The 21864-nt window shown below is 46.9% G+C and overlaps 1 protein-coding gene and 1 long non-coding RNA gene across 6 annotated transcripts in view; one reads left to right on the forward strand and one right to left on the reverse strand.

Moving 5' to 3' along the window:
* Positions 1-21864, reverse strand: part of ADCY1 (adenylate cyclase 1) — a 225285-nt gene that overhangs the window by 46339 nt on the left and 157082 nt on the right. For both annotated transcript variants that reach the window (XR_014161498.1, XM_081881792.1), the window contains exons 6-7: positions 20242-20400; positions 19245-19386 (exon numbers count right to left, since the gene is read on the reverse strand). Coding sequence is in view for 1 of the 2 variants with exons in the window: in XM_081881792.1 (XP_081737918.1) it covers positions 19245-19386; positions 20242-20400 (301 nt within the window). In the remaining variant the exon portion in view is untranslated. The remainder of the gene's footprint in view (positions 1-19244; positions 19387-20241; positions 20401-21864) is intronic.
* LOC309352982 overlaps positions 1-21864 on the forward strand; it is a 65244-nt gene that overhangs the window by 24125 nt on the left and 19255 nt on the right. The window contains exons 2-3 of one of the 4 annotated variants that reach the window (XR_014161502.1): positions 17131-17201; positions 19151-19228. This is a non-coding gene — a long non-coding RNA (uncharacterized lncRNA). Of the gene's footprint in view, positions 1-17130; positions 17202-19055; positions 19229-21864 lie in introns of those variants that run through there. The other 3 variants (XR_014161503.1, XR_014161504.1, XR_014161501.1) reach the window with 3 other exon arrangements.

Genomic DNA, 21864 nt, shown 5'->3' on the forward strand with positions numbered 1-21864 from the left:
TGTCTGCGTTTTTTCAGTTGATTTAGGACGAATCTGATGTGCTGAATCCAAAAATCACATTGGTTTTGCTCAATCAGGTCAAGTTTTTGAGCTATGGCACATGTCTTTTTATGTTTTTGTTCACATGTATGCTTGTGTGGAGCATTTTAGAAGAAGTTGGTGGGGGTAAAATGCCATGTTGAATAATTGTTCTGATTGGAAATGATTATTTTAATGACAAGAAGTATTCAGGTCCGATAGTTCTGGGTGATTATGTCGAAAAGGGATCAGTTTGAAGTCATAAAACCTCGAAATCTTCCATAAATTGGTGCGGCAAAGCATAAAGTTGGGGAATCAAAACTAAGTTAATCCTGATCTTCTATCAGCACGTCATCCTGTAGTTCATTGTGATGAAATTCCAGTGCCTATCTTCGGAGAACTTCCTGACATTAGTAACGAAGATGCCTCCAGTGTTGAAGGACATGAAGAAGAAGAAGTGGTTCTTGAAGATGATGCTCCACATCCATTTTCCCAAAAGGAGTTGAATGATCTAGTTCGCGACCTCAGCTTGTCAAAGGACTCTGCCAAACTGTTGGCATCCAGAGTGAAGGAAAAAACCTCCTCTCTGACAGTGTTCACATCAGCTTCTTCCACAACAGGCATCAAAAGTACCTCCATTTTTTCTCGGAAGAGAAGGACTTCGTGTACTGTGCAGATATTGCGCAGCTTCTGCTCAAGCTTGGAGTGCCACAGTACGAACCCAAAGATTGGAGACTGTTCTTTGACAGCAGCAAGCGATCACTGAAATGTGTTCTGCTACACAACAGCAACCAGTTTGCCTCTATACCCCTGGCTCCCTCGAGTACACTGAAGCGGTGAAGTATGTGCTGGAGAAAATTGGTTATGATCAGCATAAGTGGTTTATTTGTGTTGACCTGAAGATGGTGAACTTTTTGTTGGGACAACAGTCTGGCTTCACCAAGTACCCATGTTTTCTGTGCATGTGGGATAGTAGGAACCATGCTCAGCATTACACGAAGAAGGACTGGCCTGTGCGGGAGGAATTGGTGCCTTGCAAAAAAAGGAACGTCATCAACGACCCTCTGGTGGACAGAGACAGAATAGTCTTCCCACCGCTGCACATCAAGCTCGGCTTAATCAAGCAGTTCACCAAGGCTCTGGACAAGGATGGTGACTGCTTCACTTACTTGTGCCAGGCTTTTCCAGGATTGACCATGGAGAAGTTGAAAGCTGGCATCTTTGACGGTCCTCAGATCCATCGGCTCATCAGAGATCCAGAGTTCGGAAACTCAATGAACGAAGTGGAACAGGAAGCGTGGAAGGCATTTGTTCTGGTAGTGAAGAACTTTCTTGGCAACAATAAGGCCAGAAACTATGCAGAACTTGTCAACAACATGTTGACTGCTTTCAGAAACCTGGGCTGCAACATGAGCGTCAAGATGCACTACCTATTTTCACATATGGACCGGTTTCCTGAGAACCTGGGTTCAATGAGTGACGAGCAGGGGGAGAGATTCCATCAGGACATGAAAGAGATGGAGACCAGGTATCAGGGTCGCTGGGACGCAGTCATGATGGCTGACTACTGTTGGACTCTGAAGAGAGACCTCCCTGCCGCTGAGCATTCCAGGGGTTCCATGAAACGGAAGTTCAAGCCCTGAAGTTTGAAAAATGGTGAAGCAACATGCAATTTACGTGTACTTACTTTCATCAATGCCCACCATTCAGTTTACAGTAAACCTGACCTGATGGAGAGAAACGGATGCCATTTCCTGATTCAGCAGTGCAAAAATACCCTAAATCAGTTGTAGAAATCTAGACAACATTCAAAAAGTAAAAAAATTGTTGCCCATTAAAACAGATTACAAACTAAGGAATTAAAACTAAGGAAGTTTGGAAATCAGTCCGCAAGTGAAAAATAACTATGAAAAGTCTTGGTACACTGGAATGCACTGCTAAGTGACACAATCTAAGGCTCAGTGGAAAAGCAACAGACCAGTAGAATTCAGGCAGCATCCTGCCTTGCCGGCTTCCCAGATACTCATTGATGCATCCCAGAGATCTAATGCTGTTAGCCAAGCTGCAAAGGAACATCTGTCGCTTCAATAAATCAGTTGCTGACACAATAATGGAGAGGCTGCTCTTTGCTTTTATGCAGTGATGATAGATGATAGCAGCAGCTCCTCTCTGGGTGGGGTGTGCATTCCTCAGAAATAGGAAGAAGCACATCAGCTCTTTGACCCGTGCACAATTAACAAACATGGGGCTTGGTGATGTCTTCTCATGGTCCATCCTAAGCTATTTCCTTCAGTCCCAACACCATTCAGTCTCTTTGTCTTCCTTCTTTCCATGGTGTCAGGGGTTCAGGGAGAGAGGCGCAGATGAGGGAGGAGACAGAGAGCGAGGGGGAAGGATTCCAGGGTGACGAGGAAGAGGACGACAATGACCCAAGATTGTCCATGAGTCCGTCCAGTGAATCGGAGGACTCCCAAAAGGGAGCCCCTCTAGTCAGGCCAAGGGGAGCTAGAGGGGGAAGCAGTCAGGAGCAAGGGAACGAAGGGGGAACCCCCAGTGGGAGTTGGAGATCGGGACTGGCTGCTCCGCCGGAACGGAGTGAAGGGGGTGGAGTGACCAGTGTGTCAGGAGGAGCAGAACAGGAAGCAGAGAGGGGAAGGAGATCGGGGCAAGACATCCTGACGGAAGGGGCGGAAAGTAGTACCGAGAGCAGTGTAACTGTCGAAGGGAAGGTCAGGAGCAACGTACGCGCGCCAAGTTCAAAATGGGAGGCGCGCGGAAGTGAAGAGAGCCCTGGGGAGGAGCCTGGTCCCAAAGCGCGAAGGAGGGGGGAGCAGGCGTCAGAGGATTCAGCCTCTGGGGAGTCCCGAAGGGAGAGAACACAGGGGGGCAGAAAGACCCTGCGGAAAAGGAAAGAGAGGAAGAGGTGGACCAGTACAAGCCTCTTAAACTGGTGTAGAGGCGGGACTGACTCAGAGGGGACTTCAGCGGTCTAAGCGTAACAGACGTGGAGTCACGGAGCTCGGATGTAAAGCTAAGAATGTTCTTCAATAAAAGCTTTTGTACATAAGCCGGACTGGACTTTGGTCTCTTGTGAGCTGGGACCACGGGTGACTCTGACAGTAAGTCCCCTCTCTAGAACGCAAATTTTTTTTTTGCAAAGCTCACGAACGGTAGCGGCCATGAGTGCGGAGGAGCAGCTGACAACACTGCGAAACGCAGTTACAGAACTCACCGCTGCAGTCATTGCATCTCAGAAGAAGAGTGATGAAGCGGAGAAGCACTGCCAGGACCTGCAAACAAGGTGGGAGCGTGCAAGCAGGGAAGGGTTCCCAGCGTCCAGATCGGAGGGAATTGGACTTGGAAGGCGGGGGGGCAGTCTAGTCACCCACTTCGATGGGAACCTGAAGCACTACCCAAGTTTCAGAGCAGACGTCTTGTATGCACTGCATTTGCTTCGTAATGACTTTAAAGATGAAGAGGAGAAAGTGGGGTTTATTGTGTCTCATTTGCATGGGGAGGCAAGAGCTTGGTTGTGCAATTTGTGGCGCGAAGACGGCCCTGCCCGCCGCGATTCTGATGAATTTATTAAAGCGATGGATGCTTGTTTCCAGTCAACCGTGGATCTTGATCTTGCGCGCAGGGAAATGCACGGGCTGCGGCAAGGCAGAGCCACTGTGCGTCAGTATCATTCACAATTTTTCGCGTTACTGACTGTATTAGGCTGGGAGAAGGACTGCACACCAGTGAGGGATTTGTTCTGGGAGGGTCTCAGCAGCCCCATAAAAGATGAACTTGCCAGGGGAGACAGACCTCAGACCCTGGAGGACGTCGTGCAGAGGGCTCTCGCGATAGGGGTACGGCACGAAGAACGTCCTTGGCACAATGAGGAGGGACGCCAGGCGCGGGCACCGACAAGGACGCCTCCTTTTCTCCCCAGAGACTTCGGCCAGGCACATCCCTCGCCCCTGGCGCGGCAGGGAGAGGAACCGATGGAAATTGGTGGTGCTAAGGCTCAAGCAACAGCCAGAGTCCCAGCATCCGGTGCAGTAAAGGCGAAGCCTCCTAGAGGGAACAGGAAATGTTACATCTGTGACAGTGCACAGCACATGGCGAAAGAGTGCCCCCAGAGGCCCCAGAAGCACACTGCAGCCTTAGCAACAGTGGCAACAGAAGTGATGCAAGAAGAGCAACCTCAGGGAAACGACAGTGCCTGGCTGGAAGCAGAGCTGCTGGGGCTCAGCCAGGCGAGTCTGTAGAACAGTCCCCAGTGCCTTTGCAACGTACAGACCCTTTACCACCCAAGCCAACGGTGCAGCTCACTGCAACGCTCCAGTTGCCAAACGGAACCACCCTGGAAGTCCCCATCACGATCGATTCTGGGAGCAACGCGGACTTTGTGGGGGTGCATTTCGTCAAGCAGCATCGCATAGCGCTTCTGCCCGCGACAACGCCTCTGAACGTAGTCACGGTTGATGGCAGGAAATTGCTGGGAGGACAAGTTGTGCAACAGACGCCTCCCATGGTGATGCGGATTGGACATCATAGAGAAGTCATTAGCTTCAATGTCACCCGCCTGTCGGACACGCCTATAGTACTAGGCATGAGTTGGCTGGAGAGGCACAGTCCTGCGATAGCGTGGTACCAACGGCAGATCACCTTTTGCTCATCATACTGTGCTCAACATTGCATCCAGTCCAGCCAGGAGGAGGGGGCGGAGCAGCAGCTGCAACTTGGCATGGTGCAGGCAGTTCCTCGCAAGTACGAGAGTTTCCTCGAGGTTTTCTGCGAGAAAGAAGCTGACCAGTTGCCGCCCCACAGACCTTACGATTGCGCGATCGACCTGTTGCCGGGGGCACAGCTACCGACTGCGAAGCTGTATTCCATGTCTGAGGACGAGATGCAGGAACTCAGGGAGTTCATAGAGCATAATTTGAAGCGTGGATTCATCCGGGAGTCCAAAGCAGTGGGGGGCAGCCCTGTGTTTTTTGTAAAGAAGAAGGACATGCCCCAGAAGAGACTCATTGTGGATTACCGGGCTGTAAATTCTATGACCAAGCCCAAGGCCTTCCCCATGCCCAAGATTGATGACCTCCTAGCGACCGTGCGGAAGGGGAAGATCTTCACCAAGTTGGATCTGCGTGGAGCGTATAACCTCATACGTATCCGGGAGGGCGATGAGTGGAAGACGGCCATGTTCACGCCTCTAGGCACGTATGAATACAGAGTTATGCCGTTTGGTCTCCAAAATGGATCTCACATCTTCCAAGCCTTTATGCATCACGTGCTGGTGGGGCTCCTCTACAAGAAATGTGTGTGTTTCCTCGACGACATCCTGATCTTTTCGGAATCACAGGAAGCTCATGAAAGGGACGTGAAGGAGGTCTTGCAGAGACTACGGGAACACAAGCTCTACGCCAAGTTAGAGAAATGCCAGTTTGATGTGACGGAGGTGGATTTCCTCGGCTACAAGCTGTCTGCCAAGGGGCTGGCCATGGACAGCGCCAAGGTCCGCGCGGTGTTGGACTGGAAGAGCCCACGCAATCGGAAGGAGGTCCAGAGATTTGTCGGGTTCGCCAATTTCTACCGCAAATTCATCAGGGGTTTTGCAAAGGAGACGGCAGCAATCACGGACACTCTCAGTTCCAAGAAGAAGAAGTTCGCTTGGACGGAACAGGCGGAGCGCTCTTTTAGGAAGCTTCAAAGCCTCTTCGCTTCCGAGGAGCAGCTGCTGCACGTGAATCCGGGCAGACCCATGCGAGTAGAGACCGACGCCTCCGACAGAGCGGTGGGAGCCGTGCTCCTGCAAGAAGATTCGCAAGGAAATTGGAGACCCGGTGCCTTTTACTCCCGAAAGCTCAGCAAGGCGTAGCAAAACTACACCATATGGGACAGGGAGCTGTTGGCCATCCACGCTGCCTTCAAAGCGTGGCGACACTTCCTCATAGGAGCCAAGCACACGGTGCAGGTCCGCACGGATCACAAGAACTTAGAGTATTGGCGCACGGCGAAGCTCCAGAGCCAAAGACACATGCGCTGGGCTGAATTCTTCGCGGATTTCGACTTCAGGATAGAATACATCCGGGGAGATTCCAACGTTATAGCCGATGCGCTCTCCAGGAAACCGCAATATCTTGAGGAAGCGGCGCCAGTGGCAGCCAAGCACATTTTCGCACCGCAGGCGTGGACGTGCGCTGCCATTGCAGTCGACCTGGACGCGGTGCGACGTGCGTTGCAAGTGGATCAATTTGCACAATCCAAGATGGAGGCGCTGTGCAGGGGTTCGCAGAGAGACGATGAGTTCCAATTACGCGACGGGCTGTTAACTCACAAAGGTGCCCTCTACGTACCAGGCGAAGAGCTACGCGCAAGGGTTCTGCAGCAGTTGCACGACGCCCCCAGTGCGGGCCACTTCGGCAAGGAGAAGACAATAGAACTGGTGGCCAGGGACTTTTGGTGGCCCCAAATGCGGGGAGAGGTAGCGGATTACGTCGCCAGGTGTGACACTTGTCAGAGGTCCAAGCCAGTGCACCAGAAGCCAGCGGGGTTACTGGAACCGCTGGAGACGCCACAGCAACCGTGGGAGAGGGTGGCGCTGGACTTCGTCACTGACCTGCCCAGCTCCAGAGGCAAGACGGCGGTACTGGTGGTGGTGGACCTGTTCACCAAGATGGCGCACTTCATTCCTTGCGCGAAGGTGGCGACGGCGGAACAGACAGCCAAACTCTTCGTCGACCACGTGTTCAAGGTACATGGGCTGCCACAATCCATCCTGTCCGACAGGGGGCGCCAATTTGTTTCTACTTTTTGGCGGAAGCTTCTAGGTATCCTGCACGTCAAGATCAACCTAACGTCGGCAAGGCATCCACAGACCAACGGCCAAGCAGAAAGGGTCAACGCGATCATGCAGCAGTACCTGAGGTGTTACGCCAATCAGCGCCCTGCAGCGTGGGTGGACTACCTGCCGATGGCGGAGTTTGCCTACAACAACACGAAGCACGCGTCGACGGGGGTGACGCCGTTCTTCGCGAACAATGGCCGTCATCCCAGAACCTTCCCGGGGTTCGTAACACCGGGAGAGGGGGTGCCGCAAGAGGCCGACCAGTTCGCAGCAGACCTGCAAGAGGTGCACGAGGAGCTGCGGAGACATTTGGAGCTAGCCAAACAAGCATATAAGGTGCAGGCGGACAAAAACAGGAGAGTGGGAGAGGACATCCAGGTGGGGGACTGGGTATGGTTAGCGGCCCAAGCGATGCCAGCCAAGTCGTTGGCAAAGAAGAAGCTGGGACACAGGCAGCTAGGGCCATACCAGGTGCAGCCTAGGATCAACCCTGTAGCTTTTCGACTGGCCCTCCCCGAAGGGTCCAGAGTGCACCCGGTCTTTCATAGGTCGGTGCTCACTCCCTACAAGACCCCGCACAGGTTTCAGGAGTCTGAAACAGTACCGCACCCACGCACGAAGTCACCCGAGAGGGAGGGGGCGCCCAGGGCCGAACCACTCAACGAGGTCACTGAGATCCTAGACTCGAGATGTGGGGAAGAGGGAGTAGAATACTTTCTAGCCAGAGAGGGTACCCCGGCCAGTGCCAATATTTGGGTGCCGGACTACGCTTTAGACGAACCTCTTCTGAGGTTTAGACGCTTTAGACGGAACTCTTCTGAAGGACGAGTTCCATGCACTTTTCCAGCATAGACCCATGCCAGCCGAGTACTTTGATGACTGGCTCTTTACGCCCACACTTTCAGACAGTACTTTCAGGGGCTTTTCTTCCGCCGAGGAGAGAACGCCAGACTCAAGCCCGCCCAGGGGATCGTGTTCGGGGGTAGACACAGAACCCTCTTATTGGTGGGACGAGCAACCAGAGGAAGACTGGCGCAAGAAATGGCTGACGGGGCCTTGGCAGGCAGCACCAGACGAAGTAGCAATGGAAGAGGGAGCTGAGAACACCTTGGGTGAAGAACCCGAATTCGAACACACATACACCGAGCTGCCAGCAGAGGACATTGAAGTAAACGAACTGTATCCTGCATCTACCTCCGAGGAGCTGCAGCTCCCACAGCCTGCCTCCGATGGGCGGGAGGGGGGAAGGGGGGGCTTCGAGGGGGGGATGGATGTCAGGGGTTCAGGGAGAGAGGCGCAGATGAGGGAGGAGACAGAGAGCGAGGGGGAAGGATTCCAGGGTGACGAGGAAGAGGACGACAATGACCCAAGATTGTCCATGAGTCCGTCCAGTGAATCGGAGGACTCCCAAAAGGGAGCCCCTCTAGTCAGGCCAAGGGGAGCTAGAGGGGGAAGCAGTCAGGAGCAAGGGAACGAAGGGGGAACCCCCAGTGGGAGTTGGAGATCGGGACTGGCTGCTCCGCCGGAACGGAGTGAAGGGGGTGGAGTGACCAGTGTGTCAGGAGGAGCAGAACAGGAAGCAGAGAGGGGAAGGAGATCGGGGCAAGACGTCCTGACGGAAGGGGCGGAAAGTAGTACCGAGAGCAGTGTAACTGTCGAAGGGAAGGTCAGGAGCAACGTACGCACGCCAAGTTGAAAATGGGAGGCGCGCGGAAGTGAAGAGAGCCCTGGGGAGGAGCCTGGTCCCAAAGTGCGAAGGAGGGGGGAGCAGGCGTCAGAGGATTCAGCCTCTGGGGAGTCCCGAAGGGAGAGAACACAGGGGGGCAGAAAGACCCTGCGGAAAAGGAAAGAGAGGAAGAGGTGGACCAGTACAAGCCTCTTAAACTGGTGTAGAGGCGGGACTGACTCAGAGGGGACTTCAGCGGTCTAAGCGTAACAGACGTGGAGTCACGGAGCTCGGATGTAAAGCTAAGAATGTTCTTCAATAAAAGCTTTTGTACATAAGCCGGACTGGACTTTGGTCTCTTGTGAGCTGGGACCACGGGTGACTCTGACACATGGGTTTCTTGTGGCTCCCTTATTCTTCAAGTCTCTTCTGCTTCTGTCTTTAATAATGTTTTTTTATTAATTTTAACATATAAATTATAAAATGTACCACAAAACTTATCACTTATACAATCTTTTTGGACTTCCATCAGCACCTCTGATGATCTACCATTTTAACCACTTCTTATGCATTTCTTAACTTTATATTGCCTTTACATCTCTTAACAAATCATCCTCCCCCTTATCCATTTTTACAATACTTCTAATAATACTCCTCACAAAACTTCTTGCAACCCTACAAACGTCATCTGTTCTTCACAATTACTTTTCAAATAATCCGTAAATTTACTCCAGTCTTCCGTGAATTTCTGGTCTCGCCGGTTTCGAATCCTTCCTGTTAGTTTATCTAATTCTGCATAGTCCATTAACTTCATCCTCCATTCTGCAATCGACAGTAACTCTTCTTGCTTCCATTTTTGGGCCAATAATATCCTTGCTATTGTTATTGCATATAAGAAGAGCTTACATTCCTTTCTATTTATATCACTCCCCACAACACCCAATAGAAATGCTTCTGGTTTCTTTATAAATGTATATTTCAACATTTTTTTCAACTCATTATATATCATCTCCCAGAAGCATTTCACCTTTTTACATTCCCACATGTGATAAAATGTTCCCTCTTTTTCTTTACATTTCCAACATTTATTACTGACTTTATACATTTTTGCTAACTTAACAGGTGTAATATACCATCTATACATCATTTTCATCACCTCTTCTGCTTTTGTCATTTGCCTCTGAGACCCCAACAATAACAGGCATATAATTCCACAAGAATTATTAGCCCGAACACAGCTTTGTACAGGCCCATCTGCTTAAGCCAGTAGTGGCCAAACCCAGCCCTCCAGAGGTTTTGAGACTACAAGTCCCATCATCCCTAGCTAACAGAACCAGTGGTCAGGGATGGTGGAAATTGTAGTCCCAAAACATCTGGAGGGCCAAGTTTGGCCACCACTGGCTTAGGCAAATCTGTGTCAGCTAGTCATATGTAGCCTAAAAGAAAACTGGAAGCAATTTTTGAAAAACTCCTCTGTCTGACCACTTGAAGGTAATTCCTACTTGCTGTAATTAATCAGGAGAGCAACTATTTACAGGCCTTGATATAAGATAGTATCAAAAGCGAATAACATAGGCATTCTACATAAAAATATATGGCAAAATTAAAACAAGGCCTCTGTCTATCTCCACTGAAACCTACAAAAACTGTGTTGTCTGCCCTACGGCAGCTTATACATAAACCCAGCCAGATAGGTGGGGTATAAATAATAAAATTATTATTATTACAATACTATACAATACAAATACCTTTATTGGCATTACAAGTTGTTATTATTATTATTGTTGTTGTTGTTGTTATTAATTATGCAATGTAAAACCTCTAATAGCCTATATTAGAATTGTACATCCCGATAAATAAAGCTTACAGTAAACCATATAGTATCTGAAATTGCAAATGTGCTTGCCAAAAAGGGCTGGAATTTCAGAAGTACAACTCCAATTTTTCTCAAGAGATGCACTTCTCAATTAAGCTCTACTGAGAAGACAAGGAAGTTAGTCTAGTTATCAGTACCGCCATTAGGGATACAAGAAGACGACATTTTTCATTCTGCTCTATATTTGACACATGTAGCACTGTTTTATTCTACCGAAGTTCATATATCATAGAATCATAGAATCATAGAATCATAGAATCATAGAATCATAGAATCATAGAATCATAGAATCATAGAGTTGGAAGAGACCACAAGGGCCATCGAGTCCAACCCCCTGCCAAGCAGGAAACACCATCAGAGCACTCCTGACACATGGTTGTCAAGCCTCTGCTTAAAGACCTCTAAAGAAGGAGACTCCACCACACTCCTTGGCAGCAAATTCCACTGTCAAACAGCTCTTACTGTCAGGAAGTTCTTCCTAATGTTTAGGTGGAATCTTCTTTCTTGTAGTTTGGAACCATTGCTCCGTGTCCGCTTCTGACAGTAAGAGCTGTTCGACAGTGGAATTTGCTGCCAAGGTGTGTGGTGGAGTCTCCTTTTTTGGAGGTCTTTAAGCAGAGGCTTGACAACCATATGTCAGGAGTGCTCTGATGGTGTTTCCTGCTTGGCAGGGGGTTGGACTCGATGGCCCTTGTGGTCTCTTCCAACTCTATGATTCTATGATTCTATGATTCTCTGGAGCAGCAGAAAACAACCTTTCTCCCTCCTCTATGTGACATCCTTTTATATATTTGAACATGGCTATCATATCACCCCTTAACCTCCTCTTCTCCAGGCTAAACATGCCCAGCTCCCTTAGCCGTTCTTCATAAGGCATCGTTTCCAGGCCTTTGACCATTTTGGTTGCCCTCCTCTGGACACGTTCCAGTTTGTCAGTGTCCTTCTTGAACTGTGGTGCCCAGAACTGGACACAGTACTCCAGGTGAGGTCTGACCAGAGCAGAATACAGTGGCACTATTACTTCCCTTGATCTAGATGCTATACTCCTATTGAATCTGTCAAGGTCGTTTTGAAGTGTGATCCTGTCCTCTGGGGTGTTAGCCACACCTCCCAGTTTGGTGTTATCTGCAAATTTGATCAGGATGCCCTTGAGTCCATCATCCAAGTCGTTGATAAAGATGTTGAGTAAGACCGGGCCCAAGACAGAACCCTGTGGCACCCCACTAGTCACTCTTCTCCAGGATGAAGAGGAACCATTGATGAGAACCCTTTGGGTTCGGTCAGTCAGCCAGTTACAAATCCACTGAGTGGTAGCATAGTCAAGACCACATTTTACCAGCTTCTTTACAAGATATTATGATATTATGATATTCAGGAGTGCTCTGATGGTGTTTCCTGCTTGGCAGGGAGTTGGACTCGATGGCCCTTGTGGTCTCTTCCAACTCTATGATTCTATGATTCCAAGAATATCATGGGGCACCTTGTCAAATGTCTTGCTGAAATCAAGGTAGGCTACATCCACTGCGTTCCCTTCATCTACCAGGGGTTGTAATTCTGTCAAAAAATGAGATCAGGTTAGTCTGACATGACTTATTTTTCAGAAATCCATGCTGACTATTGGTGATCACAGCATTCCTTTCTAGGTGCTCACAGACTGTTTGCTTAATGATCTGCTCCAGAATCTTCCCTGGTATTGATGTCAGACTGACTGGGCGGTAATTATTTGGGTCCTCTCTTTTCCCCTTTTTGAAAATAGGGACAACATTTGCCCTCCTCCAGTCTGCCGGGACTTCGCCTGTTCTCCAGGAATTCTCAGAGATGACTGCCAGTGGTTCTGAGATCACATCTGCCAGTTCTTTTAATACTCTTGGATGCAGTTCATCTGGCCCTAGAGACTTGAATACATCTAAACTAGCCAAGTATTCTTGTACTATCTCCTTAGTTATTCTGGGCTGTGTTTCCTCTGCTGAATCATTTGCTCCAAATTCAGGTCGGGCATTGTTTTCTTTATCGGAGAAGACTGAGGCAAAGAAGGCATTGAGGAGTTCAGCCCTTTCTGTGTCCCCTGTTTGCATTTCACCATCTTCTCCTCTGAGTGACCCCACTGTTTCTTTGTTCTTCCTTTTGCTATGAACATACCCATAAAAGCCTTTTTTGTTGCTTTTAACCTCTCTAGCAAGCCTGAGTTCATTCTGTGCTTTAGCTTTTCTGACTTTGTGTCTACACGTGCTGGCTATTTGTTTGAATTCCTCTTTGGTGGTTTCCCCCCTTTTCCATTTTTTGTACACATCCTTTTTTAATCCTAACTCAGTTAAAAGTTCTTTAGATAGCCACCCTGGCTTCTTTAGGCACCTTCCATGTTTCCGTCTCATTGGTATTGCCTGAAGTTGTGCTTTTACTATCTCCCTCTTAACAAACTCCCAGCCATCATGAACTCCCTTTCCTTTTAGTATTACTGTCCATGGGATCTCACCCAGCACTTCCCTAAGTTTTATGAAGTCAGCTTTCTTAAAGTCAAGAAATTGAGTCCTAGTATGCTTGGCTGCTCCTTTCCGCTGTATAGTAAACTTCAGAAGAGCATGATCACTTGCGCCTAATGATCCTTCCACTTCTACCCCACTAACCAGGTCATCAACATTGGTTAGGACCAGATCTAAAATGGCTGTTCCTCTTGTTGCTTCTCCCACTTTCTGGACAATGAAGTTGTCTGCAAGGCCAGTGAGGAATCTGTTTGACCTTATGCTCTTGGCTGAGTTTGACATCCAACAAATATCCGGGTAATTGAAGTCCCCCATTACTACTATCTCCCTTCCTTTTGCATGCTTGGCCATCTGTTCCAGGAAGGCATCATCTATGTCCTCCGTTTGGCTTGGGGATCTATAGTAAACTCCCACAGTAAGGTCACTGTTATTCTTCTCTCCCTTAATTTTGACCCAAATGCTCACACTTTGGCTTTGAGGTTCTAAATCTTGGATCTCTTCACAGGTATACACATCCCTGACATATAACGCCACTCCTCCTCCTTTCTTGTCTGGTCTGTTTCTCTGAAATAGATTGTATCCCTCCATTATTACATTCCAATCGTGGGACTTATCCCACCAGGTTTCAGTGATGCCTATTATGTCATATTTAGTTTGCTGTACCAAGAGCTCCCCCTTCGTGGATCACTGCCTTGCCGTGGCGAAGGGGCTTGAAGAACTCAGAGAAGCTATGAACTATGCCGAGCAGGGCACCCAAGATGAATAGGTCATAGTGGAGAGTTTTGACCAAACGTGATCCACCTGGAGGAGGAACCGGCAAGCCACTCCAGTATCCCTGCCAAGAAAACTCCATGGACAAAGATAACAGGCATATAAAAGCTATGACGCTGGAAGATGAGCCCCTCAGGTTGGAAGGCGTCCAACATGCTACTGGGGAAGAGCGGAGGACAAGTACAAGTAGATCCAGAGCTGATGAAGCGGCTGGGCTAAAGCCGAAAGGATGTTCAGTTGCGGATATGCCTGGAAGCGAAAGGAAAGTCCAATGCTGTAAAGAAAAATATTGCATAGGAACCTGGAATGTAAGAACCATGAACCTGGGTAAGTTGGATGTGGTCAAAAATGAGATGGCAAGAATAAATATTGACATCCTGGGCATCAGTGAACTAAAATGGACGGGAATGGGCAAATTCAGTTCGGATGACCATCATATCTACTACGGTGGGCAAGAAACCCGCAAAAGAAATGGAGTGGCCCTCATAGTCAACAAAAGAGTTGCGAAAGCAGTACTGGGATGCAATCTCAAAAATGATAGAATGATCTCGATACGAATCCAAGGCAGACCTTTTAACATAACAGTAATCCAAGTTTATGCACCAACTACTGGTGCGGAAGAAACTGAAATTGACCAATTCTATGAAGACTTACAACACCTTATAGAAGTGACACCAAAGAAGGATGTTCTTCTCATTATAGGGGATTGGAATGCTAAAGTAGGGAACCAAGAGATAAAAGGAACAACTGGCAAGTTTGGCCTTGGAGAGCAAAATGAAGCAGGGCAAAGGCTAATAGAGTTCTGTCAAGAGAACAAGCTGGTCATCGCAAACACACTTTTCCAACAACACAAGAGACGACTCTACACGTGGACATCACCAGATGGGCAGCATCGAAATCAGATTGATTATATTCTCTGCAGCCAAAGATGGAGAAGCTCGATACAGTCAGCAAAAACAAGACCTGGAGCTGACTGTGGCTCAGATCATCAGCTTCTTATAGCAAAATTCAAGCTTAAACTGAAAAAAGTAGGAAAAACCACTGGGCCGGTAAGAGACAATCTAAATCAAATCCCTTATGAATACACAGTGGAAGTGAGGAACAGGTTTAAGGATTTAGATTTGCTGGACAGAGTGCCTGAAGAACTATGGATGGAGGCTCGCAACATTATACAGGAGGCAGCAACGAAAACCATCCCAATGAAAAGGAAATGCAAGAAAGCAAAGTGGCTGTCCAATGAGGCCTTACAAATAGCGGGGGAGAGAAGGCAAGCAAAATGTGAGGGAGATAGAGAAAGATACAGGAAATTGAATGCAGATTTCCAAAAAATAGCAAGGAGAGATAAGAAGGCCTTCTTAAACGAGCAATGCAAAGAAATAGAGGAAAACAACAGAATGGGAAGAACCAGAGATCTGTTCAAGAAAATTGGAGATATGAAAGGAACATTTCGTTCAAAGATTACCATAATAAAGGACAAAAGTGGTAAGGACCTAACAGAAGCAGAAGACATCAAGAAGAGGTGGCAAGAATACACAGAGGAATTATACCAGAAAGATATGGATGTCTCGCAAACCCCAGGTAGTGGGGTTGCTGACCTTGAGCCAGACATCCTGGAGAGTGAAGTCAAATGGGCCTTAGAAAGCACTGCTAATAACAAGGCTAGTGGAAGTGATGGTATTCCAGCTGAACTATTTAAAATTTTAAAAGATGATGCTGTTAAGGTGCTACACTCAATATGCCAGCAAGTTTGGAAAACTCAGCAGTGGCCAGAGGATTGGAGAAGATCAGTCTACATCCCAATCCCAAAGAAGGGCAGTGCCAAAGAATGCTCCAACTACCGCACAATTTCACTCATTTCACACACTAGCAAGGTTATGCTTAAAATTCTACAAGGAAGGCTCAAGCAGTATGTGGACCAAGAACTCCCAGAAGTGCAAGCTGGATTTAGAAGAGGCAGAGGAACCAGAGACCAAATTGCAAACATGCGCTGGATTATGGAGAAAGCTAGAGAGTTCCAGAAAGACATCTACTTCTGCTTCATTGACTATGCAAAAGCCTTTGACTGTGTCGACCACAGCAAACTATGGCAAGCTCTTAAAGAAATGGGAGTGCCTGATCACCTCATCTGTCTCCTGAGAAATCTCTATGTGGGACAAGAAGCTACAGTTAGAACTGGATATGGAACAACTGATTGGTTCAAAATTGGGAAAGGAGTACGACAAGGCTGTATATTGTCTCCCTGCTTATTTAACTTATATGCAGAATTCATCATGCGAAAGGCTGGGCTGGATGAATCCAAAGCCGGAATTAAGATTGCCGGAAGAAATATCAACAACCTCAGATATGCAGAAGACACAACCATGATGGCAGAAAGTGAGGAGGAATTAAAGAACCTTTTATTGAGGGTGAAAGAGGAGAGCGCAAAATATGGTCTGAAGCTCAACATCAAAAAAACGAAGATCATGGCCACTGGTCCCATCACCTCCTGGCAAATAGAAGGAGAAGAAATGGAGGTAGTGAGAGATTTTACTTTCTTGGGCTCCATGATCACTGCAGATGGTGACAGCAGCCATGAAATTAAGAGACGCCTGCTTCTTGGGAGGAAAGCAATGACAAACCTAGACAGCATCTTAAAAAGTAGAGACATCACCTTGCCAACAAAGGTCCGTATAGTAAAAGCTATGGTTTTCCCAGTAGTGATGTATGGAAGTGAGAGCTGGACCATAAAGAAGGCAGATCACCGAAGAATTGATGCTTTTGAATTATGGTGCTGGAGGAGACTCTTGAGAGTCCCATGGATTGCAAGAAGATCAAACGTATCCGTTCTTAAGGAAATCAGCCCTGAGTGCTCACTAGAAGGACAGATCGTGAAGCTGAGGCTCCAATACTTTGGCCACCTCATGAGAAGAGAAGACTCCCTGGAAAAGACCCTGATGTTGGGAAAGATGGAGGGCACAAGGAGAAGGGGACGACAGAGAACGAGATGGTTGGATAGTGTCTTCGAAGCTACAAACATGAGTCTGACCAAACTGCGGGAGGCAGTGGAAGACAGAAGTGCCTGGCGTGCTCTGGTCCATGGGGTCACGAAGAGTCGGACACGACTAAACGACTAAACAACAACAACAACCAAGAGCTCAAGCTCATCTTGTTTATTTCCCATGCTTTGCGCATTAGTGTACAGACATTGAAGTCCATTAATCATTCCCCTGTGTCTCATATTTAAGGATTTTTTCCTCCCACCACTAGGTCTGCGTGCTGTTTGCTCCATTTGGTCACCCAAAGCTATATTATTTGACACAGTCTTTGCTGTGGAAAAATAATGTAACTTACATAATTCATTACGTACGTTGGATAAGTTACATTGCCATTGTGTTATTCTATCCCATTCATTTTGATGCAAAGGAAATTATGCAAATAAGATGGGGAAATTACTAGATTTATTTCTGTTCCATGGTCAATTTCCTGTTTCCATTTTCTTCAGAATTTTCTGACATCCCTAACCACAATAAGAAGCCTTGGTTCAGAAAGAAAGTACATGTTCAGCATCTCAATGTGAGTATCTGTGAGTTGTTCTATACCATTTCAGGTAGGGGAATCAAATATATCAAATGCATTTTGGGGGCAATTTCTGCTGCTGCTTCAGCAGCCAGAACTTCCTCTAATTCATATTTGAATGTGAGCTGTCTTTGCAAACAGGCTGTTCTACAGGGCCTCATCATACAGGCCACAGAACAAACAATCACCCAGCATCCTCCCAGTTTGAAAAACTGCAGTGCTGCACCAAGCATCTAAGCTCAGCAACACTGAAAGGCTCTCTTGGGCCCTTGTTATGTTTGCAGAAAGAATTACATTGTGCTGTCTCGGATGGTTTGGGGGAGAAATGCCCTTTGTAAGGCAGCCAGGACATCATCTTAAGGTAAATTAGCAAGTTGTGCTAGTGCTGGGAGGGCCTGGACTATTTGATTGAATGTGATGCTGAACCCAGGTTTCCTAACCCTGCAACTCCCTTGGAATGCTAATACAGGGGCGGCATTTGCGTTTGAGAATACACATTCCTCAAATTAAGGTAGCTTTGTCCTCAACCACAGGGGAGCTTTGTGTTCCCCCTCCCACACAGTAGTTTCCTATGAAAAGGCGTAGCTTAGCAGCCAGATAACTGAGAGAGGCTCACATAGCACATACCTGCCTTTGGGGGGCTAGGCGCATTTCTACCAGGGGTGAAACTGGGCTTTATTTCACCTGGGTCAAAGAAACAGTTTGGTACCCCCCCCCCCACACACAACTGCGCATTTGCACACAGGCTGGGAGCCTCAGTGCTGCCTTCTGTAGGCTTTACCCAGGCCAAAAAACCTAGCTAGCTTCCCCCTACCCTGTAGCTACAGCCCTGTTTCTACACATCTGTGTTTACCCCCATCTTTTCTCATCATCAAAGCAAAATTTACACACACCTCTAAAAGTTTTCGAAACCATTAGATAGATAAAGATATGAAAAACAGCATTGTAAAGCACTGTTGAACAGAGAAAAGTCCAGCTGAAAGACAGGGCTATCCAAGGCAGGCATTGCTTACAGAAGCATAAAAGGAAGCTCCCCACAGGTCCAGCTATCAGAACACTCATCACCCCAAAGGTCAGTTGTCCAAACACAAATATTTATGCCCAAACCTTGCAATACAAACAGCTAGTCCGCCCAGTTCCTTACTTATAAGTAAGCCCATTGTACACAATTGCTGCAGATGAAACATCATTTTAAATGTGATGTTTTATGTTCTCCATCCTTACAAATATCAGAAACACTTGAAAAGACACCATGCTCACATGCTGAAATGTAAAAACAATGATAATTATAATGATGATGATAATTATAATAGTTTTATTATTTGTAACCCACACATCTGATTGGGTTGCCTCAGTCACTCTTGGTGGCTTCCAACAGATATAAGAACACAATAAAACATCAAACATTAAAAATTTCCCTATACAGGGCTGCCTTCAGATGTCTTCTAAAAGTTGTATATTTATTTATCTCCTTGACATCCGATGGGAAGGCCCACTGCCTGGTTCCCTGTAACTTCACTTCTCTCAGTTTTTAAAGATATGAAGTCAACATTTAAGGGCACAATGAATGATTTCAGTGTGGTTTGCACAAGAGAACTTTCAGGTAAAGTGTTCTGTAAAATACTAATCTAATAAAAATAGGAAAATGATGAATGTTACTTACTGGCATCATGCTTATTTTTTATTTATTTCAAGTATTTATATACTGCTTTTCATCAGAAAAGATCACAAAATGGTTCACAAAGAAATCAAACAAATAAAATACAATATATACTCCTACTCACTCAATAATCACACAAATTCCATGCCATTTTATTTTAGACTGAATACTTTTTTGTTCAAATGTTTCAGTTCTCTAAGTGTCCACAGTGTTCACAGTGAAAGAGATTGACCATCTAACTGACATGGAGTGTTTTAGCTCAGCGTTTCCTGTTCAATTCAAATAGAAGTTCAGCTCATAGATGAAAATTCACATGAATCGTTTATGATGTCACAACACCATAGAAGAATCAGACCACAAAGCCAGAATGAAAGACATACCTTCCTCCGGTGAGATGGCACAATGAAAAAGGTCTCAATATTATGCTTCTTCAAAAAACTGTTCCTTTCATGGCCATAGCCTGGTTCTACCTCGTAGTCCCCATTCAGGCACTCTAAGGTGGTCTTTGTAATATGCACTTTCCTAGAGATTAGGTGGGAGTAGGCAAGAAAAAAGACAGTGCCTTGAAACATCATAGGCTTACTTACTCTGTGGTACGTAAAAGCTTCTGCTAGGTCACAATTTTTTTCTAGCCTATGTGTATACACACACACACACACACACACACACACACACACACACACACTGAGCGTGATGAAGGGTGTTTGCTAAACCCCAATCCAAATCCTCAACTGGTTTGGGTAGGGAAATCTTGGATTTTCCCAAAAAGATTGTCTCATCCAGTTTGGTCCTAGCACCAAACTGATAAATGTTTGCAACGGATGCACTTTCAACAGAGTTGGTGGCATATTAACACACTGAGAGGCATGGAGTCTTGACATGGTGCTGACAATGGGGCCACCCCTCTGACATTTGCAGATGCCACAGGCTTTTCCTGCAAGAATTCACCACCCTTCACTGGGGCCCTGAATACCCTTCAGCAAAGACGTAGCAAGTGTCACTGGTGCCTGGGGTGCATACCACTGGTGCTGCTGGAGTGACTCCCTGCCACCCAGCAGAGCTGCGCTGCACACCTGCCCAAAGGGCACACCCACACTGCCCTGCCAACTCCACGCTGTTTTGCAAGGCTGCAAGGCTGTGTGAAAAGGATGCAGGGGGCATGCGCCATTCTGGTTCTCTTCACGCAGCCCTGCAGCATCACAAAACAGTGTGGGGCTGGCAGGGCAGCATGTTTGCGTTCCTTGGGAATATGTTTGTTGTGCCCACCAAGGGCAAAATTCACCCACCAAAAAAAGCACCCTCCCAGGGTACCCACCCCTCTGGCCCTCCCCACACGACACCACTGGGTGGGTGGCAGAACTTCAGGCTGAGACTTACCCAGGCAAGCCTCCAGCCTCCATTACATTAGCCAGTGTCACATCATTTGACCAAACATCATACTGCCATTTGCGAAGCCCCAGGACACCACAAAGCACCCTTCCTGTGTGCAGGCCGACCCTCATGTTGAGATCTACTTCAGTGGCTTCAGCTACGGATCTAGAAAACACAGAATCAGAATGCAGTACATTAGAGAACATTTGTTATCATCTTTCCCCTTTCTGTACCCCACAAGGGTAAAAGCTTCAATGTATGCAATACTATGAGGCCAAAACACCCGACTTATTTTTAATTCCTCGGATGTGGACCACGTAGTAATGAAGATTAAACTTTGTGTTATCTTTTAATCTTTTTAGGATGGCCACAACGTTTCAAGACTTGATTACTGCAATGCACTTTATGTGGGGCTACCCTTGTGCTGCACCTAAACAGTTGATAGGGACAGACAACTGTCTGCCCATGTGGTACCAGGTCAGAAACCCGGCTCCATGATAGTACCACCTGAGCCCCTTTATCCCTGCCCAATTGCTGAGATCTTTGAGGGTGTCTCTGTTGGCGGTCCTCCAACTAAAAGCTGTGCATGTAGGGTTGTGGGCCCAGGCGTGGACCTGTCTCTTGATTGGGATCAGACAGACACTCTCCTTGCAGAACTTCAGGTATATGGCAAGGACTTTCTTATTCCAGTGGGCATTTTAAGGTAGTGTTCCATCTGAAGGCAGCCCTGTTTAGGGAAGATTTTAATGTTTGATGTTTTATCATGTTTTTAATATTCTGTTTAAAATGTTTAATTCATGATTGGCCCAAACACTGTCCTTCCTACAAGGTAGCAGGCAGAAACTTTTGCAATTGCCTCATCAAAGAGACTAACACACAAAAGTCAGAGTCTGACTCCTTGAGTTCTGGTGAAACCTGAACACCCACATGGAGCAGTGGATAGGAAATTGCTCACAATATTAGTCTTCACAGCCTAACAATCAGCGAAAGTCCATATTGCCACATGAGATTCCTGGTCTCCTCTGGCTGGAGGTTGCAGACATCTCTGACCCATAGATCTTCAGATGCACCATGAGATGTTCCCAATGACACAAACATCTCTGGAGAGGACAGAAATGCAGTCTCTCAGAACTGTGCTGCTCCACCTGAGCTCCCAGAAGTGATTGGAGATATTCAATAGTCTCTCAAACCAGATGTGGTCAAGTCATCCACCACCCTCCTAAATTTGATCACTTTGTTATGGGGAGTGGTAAAAGTCGTTTCCTCAATGAGGAGTCACATTTGAAGCTCTGACTCCAAGCATTTTTATTCCAAACTGGAAGATAGTTGAAATATATTTTAAAAATATAAAAATTGTCCAGTAGCACCTTAGAGACCAACTAAGTTTGTTCTTGGCATGAGCATTTGTGTTACTGGACATTATATATGTTCAGGTAGGTAGCCATGTTGGTCTGACGCAGTAGAAATATATATATATATATATATATATATTTCTACTGCGTCAGACCAACATGGCTACCTACCTGAATCTGGAAGATAGTTGTTCACATTCCTGTAAATAGGAAAGGATGTAGCATATATGACCCATTTCTTTAAAAGGTTTGGAAGCTCTCCTTCCTCCTTGGATGG

This window comes from Podarcis erhardii (assembly GCF_964252035.2).
Source record: "Podarcis erhardii genome assembly, chromosome: 12".
Taxonomy (NCBI): Eukaryota; Metazoa; Chordata; class Lepidosauria; order Squamata; family Lacertidae; genus Podarcis; species Podarcis erhardii.